Consider the following 11620-nt stretch of genomic DNA (forward strand, 5'->3'; position numbering starts at 1 on the left):
TAACATAAAAGGAATTTCACCCTAAAACCGATTACGATGGTATATTCACCTGCACGCTAAAATACCTGACAAAATTACAACATGCCAATCAAGAGATATCCCTCCCTAGTCCTGCGATAAAGCCGAACCGTTTCTAGTGTCAGGGGCGGCCACGCCTACTTTCAAACGTAATAATGAAGCACAGCTGTGTGAAGGAAATGCATTGTGGACGCAGGACACAACAAAAATAGGATACATAGATAACTGCAACTTAGAATGATACGATTTTCTTAATGTTCCAGCAGTGAAGGGATCAATAAAACAGAATGACATCAAATTTGGGTGTAATGTCCCTTTAACATCAGAACAGAATTAATTACAGCAGCAAAAGAGAGTAAAGCAAACCCCCCCCCACAAAAAAGGACAAGACTAGACCAATAATTCCACTTTTTATTTTAATGACTTTCCAAATAAACAGAAAGGGCTCACGTTACAAGACTTGACCTTAGAAAAGTTAGATACATAAAAACAAAAGTTTCCCTATCAAGGGAAAACAAAACAAAACAAAAAAAACATACACCACTGTTCTTTTCTAAATTGAGGTGGATTCCATAAAAGACAACCGTTTTTATACTTCTTTCCAGCATCATATAATTTGTTCTTAAAAGTTTTAAACCTTTTTTTTCTTTCTTTATTTTTTTTGCACAATAGTGTTCAGAGCAGTTGATACAGTCAGGAATATGAATATGCAGTGCTCGCCTTGCTCCGTGTCCATAATTAAGTTTTCCTTTAAAAAGCCACAATGTGTGTAAACTTCAGCCCGGGCTTGAACAAAGGACAGAAAAACAACCGTGAATGACAGGCGGTATTCTACTTGCATATCTTTAATCACCGCAACTAGCAGCGCAACCGTTTGCGCTGCAAGTTGTTATGATATAAACACAGAAAGGAAGATGGGGGAGGGGGGAAAAAAGACAAAAATACTTAGAGGGTCAGTCATTTCTTTGCGGCTTTAAATTAATTTTTAAATCAAGTCCAGTGAGGTTTTAGTCATGAGGGTACGTGTAGCGTGCGCATGCCATAATCAGTCCTTAGATTTTTTTTTTGTTTCATTTTTTATTTTTTGCCCCTTTCATTGTTCATACATCACACGGGCAGGAGTCAGTTCAACAAGAAAATCATTTTTCTTTTAAATGCAATGGGAGACAGACGAGCTGTCACTCATGCAGATGGGGGACCAAAAAAAATAAATCATGAAAGCAAATGAGGGCTATCTTAAGAAACCAATTATTGGTGAAAGGCCAAATCTCACTGGCCAGGTTACTTTAAAAAAGGTGGGGGTTCCCATACTGGGAGAAAAAGGGGTGCAGCCTCTGTTTGCGGAGCTCCGGGTCCTGGGAAATTTGGGGGGCGGGAGCGGGGAGGCCCCTCTACTCTGGGGTTGGCCCGTCCTGTCACTCAATGTCATCTTCGGCCAAGCTCTGTGCAGTGACGATACGCTGTGCAGGGAAAAGGGGGAGGAGTCATTACATTTGGAACTGCAGCCGCGACGCACAACACAAGATACGATTGGCCCGTTGAGCTGAAGACCAGTGGTGCCCCAGCTAAGGGAACCAATAACACGCAAGGGGTTGGCAGCCTTAACCTTTTAGATGGTGTTAATATACGAACACACTCCAGCACATTTGATTATTCATACCCTTTTTTAAATAAAGTGTATTAATAACCTAAGTGTGTAATCACTTGAAAGAAATATTTTTTACTGAATATTGGTGAAAATGGTTGTGCTTTTAGAGCCATCCACGCTCTGCAGGATTTTTATGGGTGTCTAAAGAATTCAAATTTGAATAATCAACGGACCAAGGTCTGTTAACCATCCAAATTTTTTAAAAATTAAAATAGACTCAAGGTCAACAAGCATACAACTTTTTCAGTCTCTCAGGATAAGAGATAAAAATATGAATGTCCAAGAGCTGAAATGGCTGAGAGTTTGAGTTAACGACCCCAGCCTTGCTTTACTCTAGGATTCCTCTAGCATTCCTCCTTGTCCCGGCAGCTAAAGACAGCTACCGGGGGGTTTTGAAGAATGCACCCAGTAACTCCATTTAACCCCTTGCTTCCCCCTCCCCGCCCGCCACCGGTTCTCTCTGGCGCCCTCACCTGGCTGATCGTAGGTAGTTTTGTGAGAAGCATCTGGAAGACGGGCGGGGGCAGGGTCTGCTGCAGGACCTGGAGCAACTGCTGGGGCTGCCCGCACACGGCGATGGCGTTGGTCAGGTGATCCACGCCCTTCTCGTAGTCTCCTGAAGGAAGGCGAAAAGGGGGTCAAAGGTCAAGGGTCAGAGGTCAGGAACACAGAGAACACGAGGAACAAGAAGCAAAAATCAATGCCTATGCTGACAAGCGGATGTTTAGCAAAGAGGCCTTTCTTTGAGGTTTAAGAGAAGTGCACTTTGAGTACAGTTTGAGATCTGTTTGACTACACCTGCAGTTAAAAAGTTTCCATCCCTTGCATTTGTGCTGTTTGTAATTTTAAAAAAATGTCCTGAGATTTTACAGCTAGAGGGCAGGCACAGGTTTTCTTGCTACTCCCATGTGTGCATCATGCGAAAGTGAGCAGTGGATTCCAGCACAAAAACACCCCCACAGCTCCCCCTTTGTGCAGGAGGACCAAATCATCATAAACGATGGATAAAGGGACAAACTAATTGGCACCATCACTTCTCCAGGAATTTGTTTCAGATACTGTCTCACTCGCATTCTCATACAATCACATTACAAACAACACATTTTTTGAAAATGCTTTTTAAAAAACACAATAATATATCTGATCTACGACAGAATTCACGTTATATAATAGCTATATGTTAGGTGAAAGGGGTTGTTACCCTGGGCGAGCAGTTCCTCCCCAAGCTGAATCTCCTCCAGGAAGAATTTCTGCACGGCCTCTGGGTCCTTCAGGTCAGGAAGCTGGAACAAACAGCAAGAAACGCTGCTCAAATACACAGCTCTCAACCTAGCATTACACTACATTTTTTTACCCAAAACGCAACTATAGACCAATCAAATTTACCGTGCCACAGCTCTCACAGTGAGATAGTGACAAAGTTTTGAATGGCAGGCCAGAGACATTACAAAGACTGTATGAAGATTAACCAGGTAAATCCTCTGACTTTGTAGCAGATTTAATGGAATGCATCCTTTTAAACCTCAGCTAACCAGAGTCCAGACCTCACTCAACCTTCTCACAGGAAACAAACCTCATGTAAGCTTCTAAAGTGAGGAATATACTACATTAGTAAGGGGTAGAATAGTAGCAACGCATTGTGTTCTCCATAGGTGTGTGGGTGGCTTTCTTACCTTTGAAAGTCCTGCCTTCTCTTTTGCTAACTTCTGCTTTCTCCTTCCTGCAAAGACATTTAAATTACTAAATGCTTCCAACACCACTTCCAAATCCCCAATTCCCCATACACACACACACACACACACAAAGGTGTGCATTTTTGCACCTTTGTATATTAAAAATAACTAAACTGCTTGCTAATTCATCAGAAAAAATGACAAGACATTCACAGATGATGTGCATCTTCTCTGCATTAATCCTGAAACCAGTTTAACCTGAAAGATAACGTCAGTAAGGTGTAACAGATGTGTCCAGACCAGTAAGGTGGGGTGGGGGGTTTTGAGAATGATGAGTATTTGAAAATTGAAATGGAAGTATAACATCACAGTTGCACAACCTTGAAAATGTTGTTACTGTTAATCGTGTTAGCTTGAGCAAATCTTGGGGAAGAACATGAATTCCTGCGAAATACTAGCCGCATGGAGAATAAGGACTGAATGTATGGGTGCCGTCAGAAAATTGTCTTTTTGGATGCTGAAGTGCACAATTAGCTTTGCAAGCGAGCTGTGCACTTCTAAAACAAATGTTAGAGACATTCAACAACCAATATTGTCACAACGAAGCTAATGTTCCAGTAGCCGTGGCTGCAAATCAGTTTTCATTGTGGGTTTAAATATTTGCAACCTGAGCCCACTCATCCATCTAACTAGTGACGGACGCGAATCGGTTATCCATCTTTAAAATATTTAGCAGCTAATGTCAAATCTCTGCCCATGTTCTCCCCCAAATGTGTTTGCTTGCTTGTAGAAACACTCGTTTGAAGCTAGTCAATTACCAAGCTACTGCAACCAGCAACCCGTTCAGCACCCTGCTTGATGTTAATGAGGACTACTAGCTCACCTTGTCTGGCTAGCTAACCGATAACAATATTAAAACACTCGATATGCCAAGGACCTGCCGTAACCGATCGCCATACATATTCCCATACCTCGTAAGATCGTATATGTTTAAGAGCTGGGCCCAAGGGTATCTGATGCAGATACCCCCTCGCTTGTCCCACACAGCAACACTCACGTTCTCGCAATCTGTTCTTGAAGTTGGGGTCACTCCGCCGTTTTCTGTCGAAGTAAATGCAGTACCCGACGAACAGGGCCCCGCAGACCCCCGCAGCAATCGCGCTTGTTTTACCGCCCATCATCACTCTGATGTCTGGGCTTCTCTGAGCTATCGGAAAATGAAAATTTAGGGGTTTAATTAGTCGGAGCACATGACCCCCAACACAGCCTGAACAAGCCACGGGGTAAAAGACCCAATGATCGCCAACTTCCTGATGGAGATGACAGTTGTGCTGTCCTCAAATATCGCCTGATAGAAAAAAATGCTTAAATTTGCCTCATAATAATAATGTCAATACAAATACATACATAGCACTTTTAAGAATTATGGTACATTTACAAAGTATTTCTATAATGTATTATATCTTAATAAACTAAAAATATGTATATTTTCCCACCAGGAATTAGTACAAGACATACTTGAATTCCCCCGGCATTTGAACAAGCTCCTGCTCGCAGTTAAACAGCATAATCTATGTCGTGTAAACGTAAAAGGAATTAGTTTTATATATCTGACTGTCAACAAGTCGTTATCAACGTGATTATATTAATTGCTCGTATTTTCGTAAACATAAAAATGCTTCGCAGCTAAAACATCTTATCTACACAAATAACCAAACCAAACCAGGACATGTAAATGAATTATTTGCAGAATACTTCGTCCATCTGAATTCTCTAACGTTATTTGACCTTGACTGATTGATCGACATTCTGTCAATTGACAGGTACATCGCATCGTACCAGGGGACGGTCATTTTGCAAAGCCTTAACTTTCCGAAACATTCACAAAGAACATGTGAACAATGTTCTCTAAATGGAGTGTTCCAGGTAACGCACCAACCGTCAGGTTCTGTTCAGCTTCGAGTTCTTTTAGTTGAGTTCAGTACAGAGAAGCAATATTCTGGGAAGATAAAATTTTATCTAGAATTTACTTAATTTACAGTATGTACAGTCACATGCACACTCACTCACGCACGCATGCATAAATGCAACACCTACAGGCATAGGCACTAAAGAGGTAATTTAGGGGTTTCTGTTTTATCTGGACTGCCCCGAGGGTGAGCAGGCATGATACAGTACACTAATGGGACCCGCTGACCGAGGTCCAAATGTGATTGACTAATGAGTGATTAGTCACCCGCGCACCTCCTGTTGGAGTGATTGACGTCTGCTTGACTGCGTGATGCTAAATTAATTAACCGCTAGGACGTTTCCCGCCGCTCCTCCTGTGAACCTCTGTTCACATGGCAACCTTCCAGCAGAAAACGCTTCCCCTTGCCGCCGACGGAACTCTTCAGAATTAACTGCATTGTTATTGCCTCTTGCAATGTAAACCGGTAATATTTCTGCAGTAGGAAACCCTGCAAAGTGCAATACTCTTGGTGCTGTATAGGTATGGGGCATGCCCCGCCAAACCATAACTTGTGGATAGCATACCTGCTATCCCAATAACTGTGGCTTGTGTATCTCAGAGCCCAGTGAAAAGACAGGTGCTCCTCCAGGCTCTACTAAGAGAACTGGAGCAGAATCTTATAAGATGGCATAGACAGTGAAAAGCAGACATGCTACCAGTCTGAACCTTTAATAGGTCCCCAGATAATCAACACCAAATGTAATTGGGATACTTAATTTACCTGTGTAAGGTACGTAAAACTTCAGTGTGCCTTCCACAAAGAATACATTGCATTTTGTATAACCCTGAACCTGCTGCAGGTATACATAAATCCTCATTTATTCTTATTATTCAATAAAGAATTGTTGATGACAAATGGGCCGTCTGGGACTTCTTGTTACGTGAATGTAGTGCAATCTCAGTAGAGATTAATAAAATAGGAATACGATCCAGCTCAGTGAAATCCAATTGTGATTGATGAACATAAGGCATTACCCCACATTTTAAAGGCATTAAACAGCTGGTGAACACAAATGGGATTTTTCAATAAAGTTTGTGCCACGTGAATCCATTACAGAAATATAATCACAAAGAAGTGTAATAAAAAAAAATCACAAAAGCTTAAATTTGACATTTTCTGAAATATTTGGTGAGTTTCTACGGCTTTGCAAGCATCGTACATCAACCCTTGTACATCAAAGCACAGCATTATGACATTATGCAACATGATATCATTAAAATAACCATTAATAAAAAGTGACACATTGTACTTCTATATAACAAAAAATCTTTTATTTCTGGGTCCGTCAAAACGACAGAAGTGTTAGCTATTAATATTTATAAGTTAAGCGAGCGGAAGACGCACACCCTTCAAATGTGGACAGCCTGATCTCGTTTCCTCGGTTTGAATTTCTTCTTCTTTGGTCCTTTGCCCTTCTTGGCTTTGTCGCCCCCAGGAGTGGCCATTTCCCCCTTAAAAGACGTCCCCCCGAGCGGTTTGCCCAGCCTACGCTGAGGGGGGCCTGAGGAGGGCTTGTTTTGGGGTCCCCTCTCAGGCCGTCCTTTCAACCCCCCTTTCGGCCCCCTCTGCGGCCCCGTTGCTTTCCCAGAGTCCTTTGCTGTGGCTGCGTCTCCCTTCCCGGGCTTCTTGGCGGCTCCGGCTCTGGGGCCCTTCCCTGGGGCCGCCTTTTTCAGTTTCTCCTTCTTCACGGAGCGCTTCACCCGAATCTTCCTGCCCGCCAGCTCAGAGCCGTCCAGCTTCAGGGCCAGCTGCACTGCATCTGCGCTCTGGAGCAGAAGAGTCAAACACTGATTCATACCTTTCGAGGAAAAAAAAAACAGTACACGTGGCCAGGAGGCTCTTGTCCTCTCACCTCAAACAGGACGTAGCCGAAGCCCTTTCCCATCCCGGAGTGTCTGTCCCTCACCAGACGCACAGCCTCCACCTTCCCACAATCCTCAAAGTGAGTCCGCAGGGGAAGCTCGTTCACGTCTGTGAAACGAGAGAGGGAGGTAATACCCAAATCAGCCACAGGAGGGCAGTGCCGAAAGAAGTTGAGGGTTTTTTTTAAATTCATATTTATAAAATTATGTTGTCACTGACAATCCAAAAATGAAGCAAGGACTGAACACCTGCCTCACTTTCTTTTCTCCTAATGATGAGGAGAAAAAAAATCACTTAAAAAAAAGCAAAGCTAAATTAAGGTGGGGATACTTACCATATGGTAGATTTCCAACGAATATAGATCTCTTGTGATCATGCTGAAAAACACAATGATCCAAGCCTCAGATTAAATTGCCTTTGCTCCAGTTCATTAAGCACGAGGCTACACGAGTGCTGACAGTCATTTTCGGGGTAGAGGAGAGAGAAAACGGCCTCGTGCTGCTGCGGGACTTACGGCAGTAGATTTGGACGCTCGGTCGACTCGGATGTGGAAGCCCTTCTCAATCTCCAGGCCGTTCCTGCGGGAGAACAGGAGCGTGGCGCTAACAAGAGCTAATGATCCACACTGAGGGGCGGCGGCTACAAGCTGAGCGACTGGTCACCGGAACAGCACCGGTCACCGCGGTACTTCAGTGCCAATTTATAGGATAGATCAAGATGGCGCCAGGATCGGCTGCCTCGGTACAGTGCCGCAGGTAAAACCTGCTCCTGTTGTCGTTTGTCATTGTTGTTATCGACATTGCTGAATGTAAGTACAATGTGAGTTACTGTGCACCGGAGTCAAATTCCTTACATGTGTAAAAAGCGTGTTTGGCCAATAAACCCGATTCTGATTCTGATTCTGATTTAGCTGGTACATTGTACAGAATTACAAGAGCAAACATTAAATGCAGTATGTTTAATCTGAAATGAATAAGTAATCACCAGAGAAGTTGCGAGCTAATTTAGGTTTTTGGTTGCCTCCGTTTGGTATAACAGGGTGCTGAATTCAATACTGCACCTTAGTAATGCCTTTTCTGCCCCTTCTTCGCTTTTGAAAACAATGTAGGCGTTGATGTTCTGTCGTTTGGGATGGACCTTTCGCCTGCAAGGAAAGCAATTAGACTCATTAACAACCGCAAATGCATTACCAACACAATTTCCACTCCGCTGACACGATTTGTAGTAATTCATGGTGGGGACTCTTCAATTATGTAGGCGACAATGTAGAGCAGTTGTACCCAAGGGCAATGCACTTAGCCTGAATTTCTTAAATAAATATCCAGCTGTGTAAATGGATAGTACGTACAAACGTAATCAGTGTAAGACGCTCTGGATAAGAGCATCTGTTAAATGCTGAAATTAAAACGTAATGATTTGTTAACATTCTGCCGTCTCTATGCAAGTCTGTACGGGCCAAATCCGGTTGCTTCAGACCACTTACTGTATAGCTGCCACTTTCAGGGAGATGGATGGGTCTTCCCGTGTCTACAGTAAAATAAGACCAATTAATAAGGCACCTGACAGCTAAGACAAATAGCAGACACAAATACTACCAGATGTTTTTCTTTAAATCACCACTTCGGTATACTTTCACAGCATTCATGCACTTACCACACAGCGGAACCGGATGGACTCAATCTGGCCGTGTTCTTTGAAGAGAATCTGCAGGGCCTGGAGGTAAAGCGTAAACATGAGAAAACACACCACCAGCAGTTCTCATAGGGCTGCTTAAACTTTGAGTGAACACACCACCTCAATCACGCTGCGCCCTAATACAGCCGATTAAGCCCAGAGGAAACACACCACCACCACAACACAGAGTCCTCACAATGCTGCATAAACCTGAGAAAACACACACCACCACAACACAGAGTCCCCACAATGCTGCATAAACCTGAGAAAACACACACCACCACAAACACACTGTGTCCTCATAATGCTGCTTAAAACCCAGCTCATCTCTAAGGGGCTAAAAATTGTGGGTTGTGGGTTTACTGCCAACAGGGGCAGAACTGAGGGAGTTATAACAGGAAAAGATTTCCCAAGCACTGGCTGGTCCAGGGGGCCCCTAGAGATGAGGTGTGTATGTGCACTATCATATTTTTCCCCTGCACAAATTTACAAAGTTACAGATCTGTCCCTGACTGCCAGTGTTTCCAGCAGCTGTGGCTGTCCTCTGCTGCAGTGCTGTGCTGTCCTGCGCCTTTGTGCAGCAGTGCGAACATGCGGCGGGGGGGCGTACCTTCCTGGTGCAGCTGACCGGGAGGTTCCCCACGAACACCGTCCTCTTGTTCTTTATCCTCTCTTCCGCCATGTTGACGGCCTTCTTCTTCCGAGCCGGCGCCCCCTCCTCTTCCTCCCCTCGCCCCGCATCAGCAGCCTTGCGTTTGCCTTTCTTGGCCGTCTTCTTCACCCCATCCTCCTCCTCCACATCGGCGTTTTGCAAAGAGCTTTCCCTAAAAGAGCAGATTAAAAACCAACCGTCTCCATTTAAACAACAGTATTTGAATAATAAATAATAATTTAATTTTCTTTAAAAACAGAGAGAAAATGTCACTCACCTGTTTTCCAGCTTTTCCTCGGCCGCAGATTTTTCTTTCTTTTTTGCCACCTTCTTTTGTGTCTGAACAGCCGGTCTTGCAGACCCTGCATCTTCTGTGTTCTTCTCTGTGGCTTTTGCGACCGGCTGCAGATGAAAATCAAGACATAACATTTTAACATGCATTGCCCTTCAGTGTGGACAGGGATATAGGTTTTCAGTAGAAATGGATGACTGCTCGTTGTACCCTGGAGTTCTAACTGGCTTGGAAGGTTATGAGCCTGGCAAGACAACACGAGTAGGAACGGCTGCATCGAACTTTAACTGAATGTAGTCCAGTGGTAGTTTTCTGCCAGTTGAACTCACCTTTGGTGCAGGTACAAACAGCACGCTAGAAGCGGAGGACTCGGTGTTGAATAAAGCAGCTAAGTGCCCGGAGCCAGATGAGGATTTCTTCGGGAACAAACTGCCCGATATCTGTCCCACCACATAGCTGTCCGTCTGCTCGGGTACCTCCGAGGGTTCGCTGAAAAGCAATATGCAGAAAAGTATGTAATTTTACAAAAAAAAAAAAAAAAAAACAGCTAGTTTATAAACACCTGCACTCTCGCATACTTAGTGTTTTTATCCAATCATAAAAGCACAAAATACTTGCAGCTGTAACATTAGTTTAAATGCAATTTTATTCAGAAATAACGGTATCGTCATATACGAACAGCTAAATTATTGTCAGCCAGCCAACAGTATCAAAACAAATTAGTTTTATTCAATAAAAAAACTTACCTGTTTCCTGTAGATTTCTTTTTCATGTCTATTCCCGTTCGCTAGCCAAATAGCTAGCAACAGTTAGGTGAACCAAACTAATCGCCAAACAGAACAGATCACTGTTGACAGCTCAAATTGTTTCAGGAGACCTTCTGGTAAGCTTATTTTCAGTTGTTATATATTTAAAGGTGTACCCATAATATACGTGTACAGGCACAAACAAAATGTTTTTATAATAACGTTTAAATAACTGTTACTTTAAACCAAACAGTAGGTTGCTTTTCAAACACGCGTGCTTGGTTTCGATCACAAGCTTGCAGTCCGTCAAATTATACGTTCCGGCTGCTACAGCAGTTGAATCTTTGGTTCCTGTCAGGATTGCCAGGAAAAAATTTTAAATCGCAAGCCTGAAGTGACGTATTTTCACTGCAAAAAAGACACTGATGATAAGATTAAATATAATGCACATTATTCCCTTCTTAAATCGTGCTTTTTCCCCCTTCTTTTTGCATCTGCCAATTGTTTTCTGCAAACACGGAGCATTACCTTTTTCAGATTTGTGTTTAATAATTGCATGCATGATAATTGAAACAGTGAACCAAAAAATGGTTATGCTTTATTTTGAGTATTACAAATGATAGTAATTATATTTTATGGTCTAACAAGAATTGTTAGTCCTACATTATTTAGTCCTACATTGTCCCATAATATTAATAATAACAATAATGACAATAATCTCATCAGCATAAAAAAGAACATATCATTCATATCAATGGTAGACAACAATGGGCCAAGAACAGATCCCTGAGGGACTCCTTTGCTGACCTTCAGAAGGGGTGACTTTACCTCATCTTCAAAGTCGAACATGCGTAGCCCAACTGTTGAAAAATCTGGCTCCCGAGGAATTTTGGAGAGTTGCTCCTTCATATCACAAGCACCTTCTGAAAATCCAAGCGTGACTTTGTGCAGAGTAGCTCATTGATGGTAGCTGGGCATGGTCAGAACAGCAGGTTGTACAAGGAACAACATCTTTTTTTTCTTAGAATATCCACAGGTTATA

General features: G+C 42.9%; 2 protein-coding genes and 1 non-coding gene across 3 annotated transcripts; all 3 read right to left on the minus strand.

The window, feature by feature from the left end:
• Positions 1 to 411: 411 nt before the first annotated feature.
• Positions 412 to 4635, minus strand: LOC135244673 (mitochondrial import receptor subunit TOM20 homolog). The gene is made up of 5 exons (XM_064317157.1): positions 4397 to 4635; positions 3340 to 3386; positions 2868 to 2949; positions 2140 to 2282; positions 412 to 1478 (listed from the first exon to the last, which is right to left on the minus strand). Exons 1-5 carry the CDS (start codon positions 4518 to 4520, stop codon positions 1434 to 1436), a joined length of 441 nt encoding a protein of 146 aa, XP_064173227.1. The 5' UTR covers positions 4521 to 4635; the 3' UTR covers positions 412 to 1433.
• On the minus strand, positions 1940 to 2071 carry LOC135249578 (small nucleolar RNA SNORA14). Its single transcript, XR_010328735.1, has one exon. It is a non-coding gene; the product is annotated as a small nucleolar RNA SNORA14 (small nucleolar RNA).
• A 1965-nt stretch (positions 4636 to 6600) lies between the features above and the next one.
• On the minus strand, positions 6601 to 10913 carry rbm34 (RNA binding motif protein 34). Its single transcript, XM_064317169.1, has 11 exons — positions 10579 to 10913; positions 10162 to 10321; positions 9818 to 9942; positions 9499 to 9712; positions 8868 to 8927; positions 8698 to 8741; positions 8275 to 8358; positions 7729 to 7792; positions 7549 to 7591; positions 7204 to 7322; positions 6601 to 7117 (listed from the first exon to the last, which is right to left on the minus strand). The coding sequence occupies exons 1-11, from the start codon at positions 10602 to 10604 to the stop codon at positions 6701 to 6703; spliced, it is 1356 nt and encodes a 451-aa protein (XP_064173239.1). The 5' UTR covers positions 10605 to 10913; the 3' UTR covers positions 6601 to 6700.
• Between the last annotated feature and the right edge of the window lie 707 nt (positions 10914 to 11620).

The sequence above is a fragment of the Anguilla rostrata genome, chromosome 2 (genome assembly GCF_018555375.3).
Source record: "Anguilla rostrata isolate EN2019 chromosome 2, ASM1855537v3, whole genome shotgun sequence".
NCBI lineage: Eukaryota > Metazoa > Chordata > Actinopteri > Anguilliformes > Anguillidae > Anguilla > Anguilla rostrata.

Coding starts and splice junctions, on each gene's coding strand:
- LOC135244673 (XM_064317157.1), bottom strand. CDS start 4,520: ATGATGGGCGGTAAAACAAGCGCGATTGCTGCGGGGGTCTGCGGGGCC. Junction 3,387..4,396: donor CAAGAACAGATTGCGAGAAC/GTGAGTGTTGCT, acceptor ATGTCTTTGCAG/GAAGGAGAAAGCAGAAGTTA. Junction 2,283..2,867: donor GGAGGAACTGCTCGCCCAGG/GTAACAACCCCT, acceptor GCCTTCCTTCAG/GAGACTACGAGAAGGGCGTG.
- rbm34 (XM_064317169.1), bottom strand. CDS start 10,604: ATGAAAAAGAAATCTACAGGAAACAG. Junction 7,323..7,548: donor CGTTGGAAATCTACCATATG/GTAAGTATCCCC, acceptor CTCGTTTCACAG/ACGTGAACGAGCTTCCCCTG. Junction 7,118..7,203: donor TCGGCTACGTCCTGTTTGAG/GTGAGAGGACAA, acceptor CTTCTGCTCCAG/AGCGCAGATGCAGTGCAGCT.